The sequence below is a fragment of the Acipenser ruthenus genome, chromosome 14 (genome assembly GCF_902713425.1).
Source record: "Acipenser ruthenus chromosome 14, fAciRut3.2 maternal haplotype, whole genome shotgun sequence".
NCBI classification, from domain to species: Eukaryota; Metazoa; Chordata; class Actinopteri; order Acipenseriformes; family Acipenseridae; genus Acipenser; species Acipenser ruthenus.
In genome coordinates, this window is record NC_081202.1 from 12,765,709 (window position 1) to 12,783,215 (window position 17,507).

Genomic DNA, 17,507 nt, shown 5'->3' on the forward strand with positions numbered 1-17,507 from the left:
CCAATGTCTGTTAAACATTCAACAACCTACAAATCCCTGTAAAATGTCTTCAGAAGATGCTGGTCTTTGCAAAACTTTCGAGGAATTCCAATAATGAGCAACACATATTTATTTATTTATTTATTTATTATGCAGCTACTGTTTTAAGCAATGTTTGTCAATTAAATTTACATTGCAACATTCTTATTAAGAAACATTGAAAATGTAAATGTATGTGTATCCTCAGTATTAGCCACCAAATAATCCTGAAGAATGAAATGTTTTTAATCTGAGCCAGTTTAATTCCAGTTTTGCATTTTTATTTAGTTTATCATTAAATAGCTGTACATGCTGTTCGATTCTCAAATGCATGCATTACAAATGTTTAATATGTGCCCGAAATACAATGTGAAAAGGAATATGTATTTGAATGTGACTACCTGCTAGGAGAATAAAGCAGTAGGCCATATGAAATCACACTTATTGCTACCAACACATTTCCATTTAATAATTTATTTTTTCACATGGAGGCAATGCAAGACATCAACACATTCCTCCTCGAACTCTAATTGGCACAGTTTGTATTGGCATTGGTATTGGCAAGCTACAGAATATATGTAACATGCTTTCAATGAAAGAATAACATGTGTTTATCAAGAACTGGAAATATCCTGAGATCGAGTTGTATGGGAATAACTGATAATCAGAATGCAGCAACAAGGATGGGAAAGCAGTACAATGTCATCATTTATACTGTTAAACATTTACTAAAAAACAAACAAACAAACAAACAAACAAACAAACAAACAAACCATTGTTTATCCCCATGCATTTGCATTTTAAATTACTCCAATGTAAGCTTAATGAAGTTATCCAACATATAAAACAGCAAAGTACAGAAGTAACACACTAAAGAAATGATTATGGCGAACAGTTTATTTGCTATGCAAAAGGTATATTACAGGACCTATGTATCCACAATGCCTTGCATTTCACTACACTTCGGTCTGTTTCATCAGCAGACACATCCCCTTCAGAGTTACTGTTTCACTCCCACAGCTTAGAAAAATGTCAGCATACAACATAAGTCTCCAACATTCTGGTCGAAGATGCAACTTTTTTTAATCTGTGTCGAACGATAAAGTTAAAATACTGCACTATGGCTGCTATTTCTCTCAAGAGCCCTGAAATAACTGCTACAAATCACTTTGCTAAACATATAGGGTACAGAGAGCTGCAGTGCCATGATTTCAAAACAAGCTTTCAGACTACATCAATCTAAGGTATTTTAAAAGGAAAGCCAATTCTTGGTACTTCATTTGAGAAGTTAAAAACGTAAGCTCAGACACGAAATATTGCAGTAAATATAATTTAACCACACAAGTATATTACTAAATCTCAAAAACAAGTATTTTAAAAGAAAATGCAATGAAAGGAGTCAGTGAAATAATTAACTTGTTGTCTACATGTAACATTCCATTCACAAACAAACATATTCTACTTGTAAACAATAACTACAGTAAAATGTGTCCTTCCATCAGTTGCACATCTCTTGCATTTTTTCGATGACAAAGTGGCCAGATTAGGAGCCGCTACTCAACCTAAAAACACTGCCGTAAAATAAACCCCTTTGTCAACATACACTGCTTACTGCTCAAAACCAAATTTGACATATTACCTCATTGACTAATTAAATACTTTAAATGATAATAAATGGCAACTCTCCCACATTATAAGCGTGTATGCAAACTGCTGTAAACATTAACCTTAGTGAAGCACAATCTTGGCAGAAACATTCAGAAACCCACCAGAGAAATTAACAAAAGGGTTTCCTTCTTTATGGAGCACTTGATCTTTCAGGTTTTTACATGGTACATAAACTCATTCAAAATGCAATAAAACATGAACATGATTTTTAGCTTATTTGTAATGTTATACTATGATTGCAATTGATTTGAAGGGGGATTTGCATCATACTGCATTAGAGGAGCAGTCATCCAGTATGAATGCAGCACAAAACAGTGCTTCCAGTGTTTCGTGGAAGACTCAAGGTTCTACAGTAATAAATGAGCTGTAGAACAGAAAGTAAAAATCAATATCATTATACATCATTTTTTATTTCAGTAAGTAATTCGTATTAAGGACATCAACAGTCTAAAACTTCACTTTTTAAACCTAATTAGCATTTGGCTAAATACAGTATAGCATTTTATTCCCATAAAAATGTGTATTTTTACAGCAATATACAGCCATTGTTACTCAGTTTGCTAGCTATTCTTTATAGTTAACAGCTATTTTCATTCTATTCATAGCCATTATAGCTTAACACCTGACTGTCAAGCACACTATATATACATATATAATATAAATGGTAGTGTGTGATGACAACATTGCAAACCCTTTTAAATCAACATTTTATTCAAGCCAGTTCTTTTGAACAATGATCCCTGAAAGTACTTTACCACCTGTAGTTCAGACTCAGATAGGTAATTTAAACTGCAATAAGGGATTCTCTCTTAGGTTTGTTTTCTCCCAATTAAAAGAAAAATGCAACTAATGTCTATTAGTAATTAAAAAGGCATTCTTCTGTTCAAATACGAAACTGACATTCTTAATTCAAATATGTGTAATGCTTCTTTACTGACTCATCAAATTTCAAACAGATAGAAACAAGCAAATAGTAAGCCTTTAAATCTGGCTCTGCTACCAATATAAATAATGTCCAACTTCCTTATAGCCTGTAATGTCAAAATTCAAAATACAGGTTATTTTGAGACTGAAAAATAAAATCTTGGTACAGGAGTAGTGTGATTTTAGACCCATGCATAATGGTTACTGCCATTACCAGTGTACTAAATTATATATATTCTCTGCAATAGATGAGGTGTTTTTTTTTTTTTTTTTTTTTTACTGCAGCTATCTATTGATCTAAGAAAGCTTTTCAATTCTGTTGACCATAAAAATCATGATTATTAAAAACTGCAGAATATTGGCTTTGATCTTTGCATACACAACCTGTGTTTTTTTAATATATATTCTTGTTGGAGAAACTATAGTTTACAAAATTAACTGGGGTTTAGAGTTAGTTAATTTAGACAATTTGGGTTTCAGTATTAAGTGAAGCAGCCAGACGGCAGGAAAGCTTTTGTGTATCCTAAATTGTGTAACAACTTGAAAGGTGATTGCACTATATCCTGTGTTTTTAGGGAAATGACACCTTTGGCTAAACATTCTTTTCCCACAGTTTAAACTTCAAAGAAAATAGGCAAAAGGCTTATTGCATCTTTTTTCTTCCCCTTTCAAATGTAGTTGTAACTGGGGGACCTCCTGGTTACAAGCCCTTTTCTTTAACCACTGGACCACACAGCCTCCTATAGTCAACTCTTTGCTTAATTGTTATCCCTGAAAGCTTTTTATTTATTAAAATGAAACCTGAAGGGGATTGTGTATAAGAGCTTACTGCTACATTCTATTAAACAACCTAGTATAGGATACACAAAATGCACACACCATATCTGAACACATTTCTAGCATGTTAATTTAATCTTTAGTAACACATTTAAATGTTTTTGAAGGGTGAGAGCTCATTAGTAAACCCAGGATACTGCCAAGCGTCACACTATTCAATTGTGGGTCCCACTGCCGACAGTGGGGCAAGCCTCAAAACACATACCCAATCAATGCAAGGCATCTTTTGAGGAATACTTCCTACTGCTCAGTTAATACCTTGTTTAGTGGGGTTTTACAATGTGCTTTCAAATACAACAGGGACTTCACAGAAAACAGCTCCAAGTCATTCCAGCTGAGACCTGCACAGTTGTAAGTAGACAATTATTTTTGGTCATCAAAATCTCTGGCAGACAAAGTAAATGTAATGCTCCATTACAGGATTCATGCACACCCCTGAAGCAATTTAACCACTATTAAATACATATTGGTAGGAATTTGTGTATAAAAAATATTATATATATATATATATATATATATATATATATATATATATATATATATATATATATATATATATATATATATATATATTCAGGAAATAGCTGGACTGCCGGTGCTCAAGGACAAAAATTCACAGCAGTTCTCTCTATAGACAGAACACAGATAAAACAGAGAAAGTGCCAATATTGCCCCTGAATATTGTGCCAATTTGTCTACATCTTAATCTTGCTGAACTTGAAGATAGGAGGGTAAGTTAGTCATCGTACTTTCTAAAGTACAAATCTTTAGCCAACACAGATACCCATGAAGAACGACAGCTGAGGACAAGTGCATTACTACACAGTATTAATTTGAATGATAAGTAAATATTACAGATGAACCTGTTTTATATCACTTCGCTTAATATCATGCCCTGTTTATTATCACGATTTTTCAAAAACCACCCGCCATGCACCAGTCTCGTACACACACACAGCGGTTATAGACCACCGTATTAACAAGCTGCACTCGCTGCGGTTGTTAGTTGTACACACACGCATTTCATTACTGAAGTGAGTGCACTCCCTGTTTAAACTAACAGCTGAACTGGGGCCATCATTACACAACATTCATTAGGTTTGTGTGGCAGCAGCATGCAAGCTGTGTTTTTGTAAGAAAGCACAGTATGCAAATCTAAAAAATCAAGAGCTCATCAAGCGAAACTATGCTTTTTTCTGCAAAACCAGCGGCGACACCCTTTTGCTTTTTCTGCACTGCTAAATACAGTGGCGACGAGCTGCAGTACCAGGACAGTAGATCGAAACATGTGGGCTATCTTCCAACCAGAAGGCTGTTGGGAACAACTTGAGTTGTCTCCAAATGACTGGATTTACTGAGCTTTCCTGCAGTGTCAAAACACGCGAGACATTTGGCACAGGTGGAAAAAAAAAAGAGTTGTGATAGCACTGTGGCCTTTGGGTACACGAATTGTCCCCAAGATGTTCCTGTGCTGGCCCTGTGGGCACAAAGTGAATAAACTAAACTAATCCTTTTTACATATCATATCATCTGCCAGGCAGTTTTACGGCTTCCAGGCTCAGTACCAGTTGGAAATTTTGGCAAGCTGTAGCATTGCAGCACAAGTGTCAGCAACATTTTATACGGATACTGCCACAGTCTGAGAAAAAAGCCAAGCCACAAAAAAGGTGCTGTGTGTTCTGCATAGGCCATGCAGAGGGATACACAGTACTACTGTCCCCGCTGTCCCTCTCAGCCACACCTCTGTTTGGAGGAATGTTTTGAAAAATACAACACAGTACAGGAGTACTGGAAAGACTAAATAACCCCCAGCCACTTGTTTTTATGTCATGCAGCAACATTACCTTGGGCTCCAGAAGGATTATGCCACTTGAAATTAGGGTGGGTACTATGAACCATGGGCTGTGTTTTTCAAAGGGGAAAGGTCAAAAGTGGCCTAGTCTCAGTCTAGGGACTGTAAATGCCTGAACAACTAAATAAAAGTATACATTTGGTATTTTTGAATTCGGGACACTCTGGGCAATTCAAAACCACAGTCCTTTTAACAGTGGAACTGAAGCTATCAGATTCACAGGTCCAAATACAAGGAAAAACAATTGACTTTTACTATATACAGTGGCATTTCCTCAAAATAGCAGAAGGATTATGGGTAACACACCATTGACATGCAAGGTCATGTTACCCATTTCTAAAATCCTTATTTTGTGCAGTTCTGAAAAAATGTATAACTTATGCCAGGGTATCTCATTCTTTAGCGATGTACTGGGCACATGAAATTGGGGTGGGTGCTATGGACCATGGGCTGCATATTTCAAAATGGAAAAGTCAATGTTGCCATAGGCACAGGCACATCGACATCCAGCAGCTTAAACAATGTACACATAGGCACAGGCACCTCAGCAGAGAAGGGGTCAAAGAAACCAGTTGTATAATATGTGCCAAACCAGTCTTCAATGGACAACTGATATTAGTTATTTTATTGTTCTTACAGTATTTAACCACAACAACTGATTAAGGCTTTCAGACTTGTCACATCTCAAATGCACATCAAAAGGCTGGAAGGAAAACAATGAACTAAAAAGCAAAACAGCTAAATCAATTTGGCAGCCAAGCCCAAGAACATAACAAATTATTGTCTAAAACATATCGCAGACAAGCAGAGTATTCATTTCAATAGTGTACCTGAACTGTTATTTGGAAACACTTGTCACATCAACTGCCAAAAGTTGCACTATGAAATGAGTAAGTGATAAAACCCATTTGAAAGAAATCTTCAAAATAAATCTATGAATCGTGTACAAAGAAACAACGCACATTCTTTTCATTCTTTCAAGAAAACATCCTGTCAGACTCAATTTCAAATCTTGTTAATCATCTAGAAAGTCATCTTGTTTAGAACTAGGTTCAGGCAGTAGCATGCTCATCTCCCAAAGTGATGGCCCTAAAGCAATGCAATTTCATTTTTATTCGGAAGCTCAGATACAACCTCCCCTTTAAAATAGTAAATATCAAATTTAATTTATTTATTATTTTCTCCTCCCCTAACATTTTTTCTCCAGGTTGCATCCATTGTAATGTCACTGCACCAGAATTACAGATTTTTTCATTCTGAAAAAATAAATGAACCACCACCACCACCACCGTTCAAATCTGCAGGTGGAACCAGAGTTGAAAGATCAGTGTTGGATTTATCAAATTGGGTGAATTTATAAAACTCAATATTGTAGCATTACAGTCTCCATGTTTAAAGCTACTTATTCCAAGTGCAGCATATTTTAAATATGACATACATTCACAGTTTCTCTGAATTTGTCATTCTAATGCCCAAGTCATGCTATTATCTTGGCGAGAGCCGAGTTCAAATCAGCATGAAGTTTTAACATCTACTCTCGTGTAATGGAAATCACGAATACAGCGCTCCCTCAGTGTCGGGGCACAATATGAGAGTTATAACCGAAGGGGGGGGAGGGGGGCACCGCGGGACAACACACATCTGATGAAAATACAAAATAAAATAACTCCCTCTCTATAAAGGCACATATAGTGAAGCAAATGGTAACATTCCCACTCATGGATAATTTTAATTAGCAGTTTTTAAACTATAAATAAATAGCCTGGTTAAACGGTGGTTGGTAGTTCAGTTTGAAGCGACAGACAAGCAAACCAAGTGTGAGAAGGACAGCAAGTCCGGCAAGGGGGAAGAGGGAATGGGCTTGCCACAGGTTCAGCTGCCGGAGCGGGGCTGAAGCGAAGCTGAAGTGTCTCGTCTCCCGGAGAAAGCTGCAGCTCCTCTCACAGCAAAATAATTAATACATTAGGAAAGATAAGCATGTAATAGGCCTAATATTTAATAAACACAATAAAATTATATCATACAAGGGTATCACAACAATGTGAAGTCAGAACTTACCAGCTAACAAAAAAGTGATCAAACAGGTTTCCTTTGGCATGTAAAGTTTTAGACGGGAGCCACTGAACACATATTCAACCACTGCTTCTGACCGTCCAGCACGCTGCAAGAATGGAAGGAACTGTTTTGCTTTCTGTGTGTCCTTTAAAAAACAAACAAAAACAAACAAATTTAGCATTTTTGAATTGATATCAATATTGTCACCAGTACCTCAAAACATTAAACGGAATTGTTATGTGTGAGAGAGAGAGAGAGAGAGAGAGAGAGAGAGAGAGAGAGAGAGAGAGAGAGAAAAGAGATTTAGTGCATATTTACATAGAACACTGAATGCTGTGGCCATAACTACAGACATTTAGTATTTGAAATTGACAATGGTACTAAACTATGTATATATTTACATTTTGAAGAAAGCAAATCAGAAGGGGGGGGGGTGAAAAAAAAATGACATCGTTGATGAAAACAAGCTGTGTCACCTCAACTATCTGCAGTCATATGAACTGTCCCAAAGGGAGTCTGCTGTGCAGTCAAACTGAAAGGCCCCCAGTCAGAAAGCAGGCTGCATCTAAGTTGTTTGTTTTACCTTTTTTTATTCATTTAGCATTACTTTGTCTGTATATAGGGCACATTTAATTTTAATTATATAGTGAACATTTTAACTGGAAAGAGGTTGGTTACAGATTTTGCCTTAATTCTTTATCAAGTTATAAATGCTACACTGCAAAAAATAAATATATACATACATAAATAAATAAATAAATAAATAAATAAATAAATAAATAAATAAAAATATAATCAAGTCAAATACATCCTTGGTCAGCAGTATTAAATGACAGCCACTGAAATCACCGTCAAACAAAAAATCACAAACACGAAGCAATACAAGTCAGGCTGAGCAGTTGCCTTCACTGATCCTTGATTTTTAGTTTCTTTCGTTTCAGACACCACCTCTCACTCTCGTTCTCTCCACTACTCTCCACCCAGAGCGCAGAAAACTAGACGGCTTTTTATACAGGTGACCATCTTCCGATTAGCAACACTTAATCAATAAACTTGGGAGATGGTCACCTTCTGCATGAGGTTTTTATGATGGGGCTTTTAACCCCACCCATGCTGCCAAACAATAACAAAACACACACACAGCTATTCGCCATCATTAATAAACAATAAATCATAACACAATAAATCATAACAACAGCGCACATATACTATACACATCGGGGGGGGGGGAGACTTTGCCACACACCCCAAATCAAGATTATGGAAAGATTATAGAAAAAAAACAATATCCAACTCTCCTTTCAGACGAAGTGTAAGACTTGAACATAAATCTAAAGCATCAGATGTTACATGGATTTTGCAGTATACTTTACACTAATGTTCATTTTAGAAACTGATTTATGTCAAACACTTGCAATGTATTTACTTTTTTCTGCTTTTTTTGCATTTCAGACATTTGTCCAGTATCTGTTCTTGAACCACGTTGAAACACCATAAAAAAACTTAAATACTCACTACTTTATATTTAACTGCTGTGTCATGGCATCTTCCATTTTAAATTTAAAACAAAACTAGCTTAATACATTACACACCAAAAAGAAAAGAATGTACAAATGAGTCCTCTCCCCTCATGTTGAATTTGACCCTGGACAAGGGCATCATTCACAATCCCCTTGTGTGAAGGGCATGAGTATTTATTGTTTACACGGACAATGGAGTTTGAACAAACGTGATTAGAGTGGGAGCAAGTGTCGCCACACTGATCAGAAACCCAAGGGCATATAGATTTTTCAGCTACAAATAGGGATAAGAGTGAGCATCGCCACAACACAGTTAATCCATACATAATCAAATTCTGTAGAACACGCAAACCATCGCTGTCCTGTCAAAAGGCCTTTTCATCCATCCTTCCATCACCAAGCAATTAGAGTCACCACACAATTGCGGTAAACAAACATGCTACAGAGGACACAGATGATTAATAGCAATATAACGTTAGGTTTTCTGAAATAGAAATGTTATCCATTAACAACTGGGCTATACCTTTCTGTTGCCCAAATTACCCAAGACATATGTGAAAGCTGCTTGTATGAGCCCCCTTTGCACAAGGCATGAAGACCCCACCGAGTGGATAAGGTGCTACATGAAGGAAGAATCTGCAGCAATTTTCTATTGAAGCCCGCTGTGTTGGGAGTAACACAGCGACCTTGAATGTGCTAAAAAGGGTAGCCCGGAAGGCTCTGGTCCCTAAACACAGGTTTCGAGGACCCATAAAAACAGCCCAAAGAACCTTAAAAAAAGTGTGTGAAGAACCTGCTCCTCAGTGTGCATGCTGTAACGGCTAGAATGAATAACTGCCCTTAGCACTCTGGGGCGGTGATCAGTGACTTTCTCTGGTGGGGGCCAATAGGCTTGATCATAGGCAATCCTGACACTGTCTGCAATCCACTTTGGCAGCCTCTATTTGGATAGGGCTTGTCCATGAAACTTGGACCCGTAGCAGATAAAGTGCTGCTTGGTCTGACAAGTCCGGTCAATACAGTATGCGGACTGACATGAACAGCAAAGATGTTTTTAGGGAGGAAAGCATGGTTAGTACGGAGCTTAACCTTAGTCCTGGCCGTGTAATATACAGGCTTTAGCAATGGAAATTGCTTGCATTTCACCTACTTGCTTTGTGGAGGCAATTGCTAGGAGGAAAACTGCTTTCAAAAGATAAATGTTTCAGGTCTGCTAAATGCAGGGGCTCAAATTGTGGTTTCATAAGCGCATTAAGAACCACATTCAAAATTGTCAGCGAGGGACAAGGTTCCTCCTAGGAGGATGCAACCTCAGAGCTCCCTTCCAAAAGCTCCTGGGAAGGACAGTCTATTTCAATAGAACATGCTAAAAAAGGTCCCTCAAAAACAGCAGTATGGTTGCTACTGGGCCCACAAGACAGACACCAAGTCTGGAAGGCTCCCCATTTAAACCTGTACTGGGAATGCTGGAGGGTTGCAATAACCTCATCTGAGAAACCGAGCTAGCTTAGTTGCAGCCAGTCAGACCCGCGACATGCAGGCAGCTCCCAAGGCTGGCTACCAGGAGTACCCGAGTCTGTTCTTGTCAGATGTTGTCCAGACACAGCAGTAGAAACACCAGTGGTGGGAAGATGTAAAGCAGAGCCATAGGCTGCTTGTGGGTTGGGCACCTATGCACAGTGGTGGCTGCCCTCCAGCAAGGAGAACCAGAGTGGGCAGTGAGTGGATTCCTGGGTCGCAAAGAGGTCTACTTCTGTAGAGACCATCTTGGTGATTTATATAGGTCACCACTGCCCTTTTGTCTGTGCAAACTAGCACATGTCTCCTTTGTAGGCCCTTGGAGAAATTCTGCAGGGCCAGTAGTTCTAAAAGATTGACGTTTCCACACTCCCCACCTGTTACATGCTTCGCCTCAATCCAGATTGGATGCATCTGTAGTAATGACCTCTCTCCTCATGGTGCTGCCCAGAGATACGCCAAGCGCAGGCGAGCTGGATGTTTGTCATAGTGATAAGACTGAGCAGGCTGTACTGTTCCACAGCAGAAAAAACCTGCAATTGGACCACGCCTGGAGAGGGTGCATGTGGAGGAGCCCCAGGTGAAGGAAGCTGCTGCCATCAGGCTCATTGCCACATTGGGCTGGAAATTAGACAATCAGCCTCTGCAAATCATGGACCTGGAGTACAAATTCACCATCTTAAATTAAATGTCAGCATCTTAAAATGTGTCACCGGAGGACCAGGTAGAGCACTCTAAGGTGGAGGACCGGCCTGAGGCTTCTATCCTGTTTCGGCACCAGGAAGGACCTGGGGTACCTGTACTTTGACCGCTGGAGCAGATGGCTCGGGAGACAGCGGGAACGGTTGTTGGGTGGCCCCAGTAAGACTGCACCTCCTGCAAAAAAAGTCTGCCAGTACCGGGGGAAGCAAGCGCTGTCGCGTGGCAGTCGTGACCCTATCGAAAGAGGCAACATCTTGACTCAATTTCCAGCTGCCCTCAACCACAGAATTGATCTCCTCTGACATGGAGGGGGCCATCGCAAGAGACATGGCACCAGATTCCACAACCTGAGAAGGGGGGGCAATCACTAGGTTTCCAAGCCCACGCAAGCTGCAAGGGAAAAGGAGCCCTCATGAGCCAGCTCAAACCCATGCGCAGCTACCTGCACCCTTGGAGGTGGGGCGGTGCAGCAACGGGGCCCCGCAGGGCCACCGACAAGAGGGTCTGCTAGCGACGCAAGCAAACTTCTACTTGGTTTGATTGAATGAGCAGTACACAACAAGCGTCAATATGAAAGCTGAATATGTATTTCAATAAATGAAAAAATAAAACATTCTAGCCTACTTCACTAAAGTAAAAAAGGGCTTGTTCTTTAGAATTTTTCCAAATCAATGTTCGGACTTCTGTCGTCTTCTGAATGACTGAATTCCTTCTAGTCCGAAAACTTTCATCCATGAGTTAGCTCAAAGGGATGACCTGGATCCTGGGGAAGGAGCAGGGAAACCCATCGGCTTTCAGCAGTGCACAAGGCTGCGGTGGGAAGTAACCAGAACCGAGGGCTAAAAGGTGCAGAAAAAACATTAAGGTATGATATATACTAGAAGCGTGAATATTTTTCCCCTTAAGGAGAGGGAGAGAAGTAGAAAAATATGACCAGTATATTTTGGTGACTTGTAGAGTTTCCATAAAATTATTCATTGTAAAAAATAACTTCCTACTTGCCACACAAATTATAGCGGTTCTCTTGATACAAGTAAAAAAGGGAAGCCAAAGCCCCACTCGGATTGGATTTAAACTCACACATACTCCAACCCTCAGAGGGCCAAAACAGCAAAGGAAACCTGGTGAAACCCCAATAGGTTACAAATACTGTAGATGCACCCCCCCCCCCCCCTCCATCAAAATCCATTGGCTTGATCTGCTCTAAGAGGGATATGAAAAAGCATAATATATAAAAAAAGTGGAGCCTCCCCTCCCAAGAGACCTGATATGCCTGTAGTGGGTGGATATAGCTTATTAAATGTTAATTCAATACTCTGTCTAAAACTGATTTCAGGTTGGCCATCCACTACTGCCATCCCAACAAGGTTTATAGACTGGAGTAAAATTTAACCACCATTTGGTAACAGCCACACTATGCTTTAGACTTCGTTCAAATGGCTACACTTAATATAAATTGCAGAACAGTGGTTTTATAAGAAATATTAACTGCTTAATTAATTGTTTTCTTAGACATTGCATTTTCCTTTTGTAATTGTTCCAGGTTAAAAATACACACAGCAATACAAGAAAATTGGTCAATAAATACATACAATGACATTTGAAATAATTCCAACATACTTTACTATCCTATTAGTAGCAGGAATTATCAAAAAATGCTGAACTGACCATATAATACTACAGTAGCTATGTTTTTTTTTATGCTGTAGCGTGGAACCAGTAAAGTCCTATGTGCGCTAATCCAGGGGATGGATAGTTTTGTAAAGCCATGCCAAACACTGCTGTAGAAGCTTCCACAGGGGCATGATGAAAGAAGAATGGAATCCAATTGAGTTATTTGTAAACAAAATAAAACAAAATGGCCCAACAGCTACTCATTTTCAATGAACTAAAGGGTGGATTATTACAGTATTACTTACCCCAGATATATCAGCAACACGGTGAATGGGTACCTCTTTCTTACTGTGCAGACCTTTTCCATTCTTTATAGCTCTGTTAAGAAAAATACTGTATTATGAAAGTGGCCAATGATCATTTTGACTGAATATATATATTTAATTAATAATTTTTTGTAGTATCCAAACTGCCCAGTATCTTCTGTTGTAGTCACACCGCTGCTAATGTTAGCCGTTGTAAATAGCGCAGAGCGGACTACGCTGGGTCAAACCAATGTTCCTGTAGGGGCCATTTTATTGTTGGTTTTTATTTATTTTTAATTTTGGACTTCTGGCATCTTATGAAGGACTTTTTTTTTTTTTTTTTTTTTTTTACATTTTAAACCGTTTATAGGCAAAACCATAGTGTGTTTGCATGGAGCAAAAAAAGCAGAGTGGCAAAATCAAATTCCTTCTGCAGACAGAGCACTTTCACTCATATGTGCGTTTGTGTACACACACACGCGCACGCACTAAAAACCAGACCGAATCATTAAAACATTTAATTTAATGATTAAGAAAGGAAATGTTGAAGGACGCATCTAGCCATCACTATTTAAATTTTGTAGAATCAGGTATGGCCTTTTAACAGGAGACCAATCCCAATTTCTACTTCTATAATGCATTTCTCAAACAATCAATACAATGCCATGCCACAGATTGTAGTTAAACCGTATGGCTGACTTGCATGGCTGCCCTACATTTTTGCCAATTAATGAAGCAATCTGCAATTTGCCCTGTCCAATGACTCTGAAATTTAGACTGCCCAGGGGTCTTATTAAAACTGATATGACATCTGAAGGGTATGTGGCGACACTCTTGATAGAGAGATTACTCAGAACAATCATACACAGTATTTTTAAAGCCATTAGCAAGGTGTGTGGGCAATCAGTATTTATTATTAATAAAAAGTGGCTTGCATGCAGCATCTGCTTTTAGAAACAAAAATACATTGTAACCCATTTTCCTACAATTGCAAATAGAGAATGCTGCCATTTACTGGCCACTGTAGAGTACTGACTGAATGTAAGCCTCACTAAATGTTCCTCACAGAGGAGCTGTGTTTATGGCATTTAATTATTCATTTTTATTTTGGCGGTGAGTTTAGCTGTTCTGTTCCAATCCGATTTACATTAGCATTTTAAAAACTTAGAATTAATCGTAAGTCTAACTTTGTAATTTAGCCAACTAAAATCTAATCTTTAGTTGGAGATATGACTTGTTTCAAGTCTCCCGCTGCTTAAATTAAATAGGCGGTATATTTAAAAGTAAATGGAGTACCTATTGTGTCAATTTCAAATATTGTTATTCATTCAAACCAGTAAAAAGGATCGAGAGAGAGAGAGAGAGAGATGGGAAGCTGGGATTGAGGGAGGATGAGTTTGATTTCAATATTATTCATGGTTGTTAATAACGCTCTATCACCCCCTTGTTTCTAATTTAAATTCAGTTCAGTGTAAGAGTTGGCACAAGAGATTTCTAATGGAACACAGCTAGCGGATGGCAGTTTGAACAGAACAATTTAAACCATACACTTCTAATCTGTTCAAGACCTCAAAAAGGGAACAAGAACAGTAGCCTCCGACAAAAAGACACCCCTAGGCAAGAGTCCAGAAGCGATAAAGGGCAATAACATTGTGGGTTGACACATACACTTTTGAAAAAGAGTCTTGAATCCATAATTACTGTTGAATAAAGCAATAGAAAAAATGGGACTAACATTTGAGAAAAAAATAAAAAGGAACAGACAAATTAGCTGAAATGTCTGAACTGTCGGAAAGTTTGTTCCCACTAACCATGATTAATTGTGTACGATTGGCTTGACTTGTCTTTGGACCTTTACTATATTGGGTGGGGTGTAGCACTTAACTGAATATTTATTTCCAAGTACCTTTCATAGAACACACAATCTTAAAAGGACTGGCACCAGCGAACGTCCAAACAAATAAATAACTAAGTTCTGAATATGCAACAAGATACAAAATTGAATTCAACTAAGAAAACAAAGCATCCCCAAAGAAAAAGATTGATATGGCCAGAGGTTAAAACAATGCAGCAGTGAAAGGGTTAATTCTTACTTGAACTAAAATAAGAAATTAAAAATAAAACAGTTAGGTACTAAACATTAGGGCAATAACTAAAAGTGTACATTCTCTATGCAGCGAAAACTTAATAAGATCAGTTTAAAATGTATAGACTAACCCTGCAAGTCACTGGCTCAAAGATACAAGGTTAACAGCAGCAGCAGCAGCCTTGCAATAAAATGCATGACATTCCTGATCGAGGGAATCACAGAATACAGCTTTGTGCAGAGTATGAAGGAGATATGTCAAAGCATTAGGCCTTTATCATCCAAAAAACAAAGTGACTGGACCCCAAATATGGAGACCATCACGGTCAAAGCTAAGGGTGCTGGAAAGTTTCCATAACACAAAATACAAAGTTGCCAGTTTAAATGGTTATGATAGATAAGCAGTAGTAGGTGCGGTGCTGACTGATTTGCGAACACACAAACTCTGCTTAAAATACAGCTGTGTGCTCAATTGGTAAGAATCTTAGATGTAACCTGGATTTGTATTTTATTTCTCCCAGCTGTAACAATTTTAATGGATGGTACAACTGCTTCTGGGCTGCAAGAAGCAGTTAAACTAGGGAAGCTGCTGGAAATAAAGCAATTCCACACACTCTATTTAATGAAATTAAATAGGCCTTTAAATTTTAGCTCTGCAATGTGTCATGTTTCTAGGGCAACTCAGTCATATCAGTATTTGAGAAAAGTTTAGGCACATCTTTCATACATTAATATAAAATTACTTGTTATACAATTTCCGTGTTCACTTTTAACAAGTTCATAAACTAATGAAAAATCAAGGCTTCCAAAATAAGTATTGAATGTAATTTTGGACTGACACCACAAGGTGTCAATCAATCCCCAAAGACTGTATTCAGATTCAGTATTATTCTTTGCTTAGTATTTAGGTGTCAGAGTGGGTCATAATATCATTCTGTGTATGAAATTAACAGAATTGAAATATAGAGGGGGTCCAAAGCCATTCTCTGTGTCTACTTCTTTTCTCATCACAAAATCCCCACTGACAAAGAATGCTTTTAAAAAGAGTCATAAACCAGCTAACTGCTGGACAAGTGTTTGATCTTCCCCCATCGCTGAATGGATCCTTTGGCACCACAAGCTAGACAGTTTTGGGTGCTTTGACACCTCAGACAGAGAACAGTACCCCTCATAAATACAGCTGGCAGGGGTTGAAACCACAGACCAATTGAGAACAAGGTGCTGTCTCTGAACGAGAACAACCAATGAGAAACATCCCACGTGGACTCGGGCACAGCCAAACTAACCAATCAAGGGTGGAACTGAGAATCACAAAACCAGCCGCGTGACTTTCAAATGGAGCGCGCTCTACACAAACAGAGTTTTTCAACACTAAGCAAGTTCCCTGCAGCAGGAACAGAGAGAGAGCTCCCCACACAGAGCTTCCCATACGTGCTGCCCATGAGCTCCCCGCACTGAGAGCTTCCCATACGTGCTGCCCATGAGCTCCCCGCACTGAGAGCTTCCCATACGCGCTGCCCATGAGCTCCCCACACTGAGAGCTTCCCATACACGCTGCCCATAAGCTCCCCACACTAGAAGTGTGTCCCACAGAAGGAACAGAACTCCAAACAGAGAGAGAGAGAGAGAGCTCCCCACACTGAGAGCTTCCCATACGTGCTGTCCATGAGCTCCCCACACTAGAAGTGTGTCCCACAGAAGGAACAGCGCTCCAGGCAAGAGAGAGAGCTCTCCACACAAGGAACAAGTCTGAACTTTAACAAATCAGAAGAACTGCTGAGGTAGAAATGGAAGCTGAACTGTTCTGAAGAAAGTTACTAAAGTCATGGGAACATAATTGCTCGAATTCATGGAAGGCAAGGAAGAACCAATGTGCTGAATATTGGCTAAAATCATCTTCTGACGAAGAGCCCTGCCGTCTGTCCTACGAGAGACTGAATCAGTAAACGGGATACTGCATTAAATCGGAAAGAGGGTCTTTGTTTCCACGTACCTGCACGAAACAAACTAAAGCGAAGCCATTTATGCTTTTGGAAGATCCCAAGAGAATTACAACAAGAACACTTCTACAAACTATATAACTTTTCAATTGCAATGCATTATCGGAACTGAGTTACATCTGATCAACAGAACTATTCCCAGTTGAAAAACTGTCGACAAAGATAACGTTGCAAAACTTGGAGATCAACAACCTGATCTCCATTTACCGTCTTCTTTCACTGGAATTTCAGATCTATAGAGCTGCAGTATTCATCGACACAGATTGACTTCTTTATATGGAAATTGAGAAGTATTCAACATATCTAATATTAAATACATTATGACTCGAGAAAGTAACTGTAGTAAATGCTATCAAGTTAGTAGATAAACTGTTCTAGGAATAGAATACAACCTCCTGTTTTAGTGTG

General features: G+C 38.8%; 1 protein-coding gene across 2 annotated transcripts in view; it reads right to left on the reverse strand.

Moving 5' to 3' along the window:
• The window catches only part of LOC117419768 (staphylococcal nuclease domain-containing protein 1-like), a 188,973-nt gene that overhangs the window by 125,135 nt on the left and 46,331 nt on the right, over positions 1-17,507 (reverse strand). For both annotated transcript variants that reach the window (XM_034032847.3, XM_034032848.3), the window contains exons 14-15: positions 13,014-13,086; positions 7,358-7,499 (exon numbers count right to left, since the gene is read on the reverse strand). In XM_034032847.3, the coding sequence (XP_033888738.1) occupies positions 7,358-7,499; positions 13,014-13,086 (215 nt within the window). The remainder of the gene's footprint in view (positions 1-7,357; positions 7,500-13,013; positions 13,087-17,507) is intronic.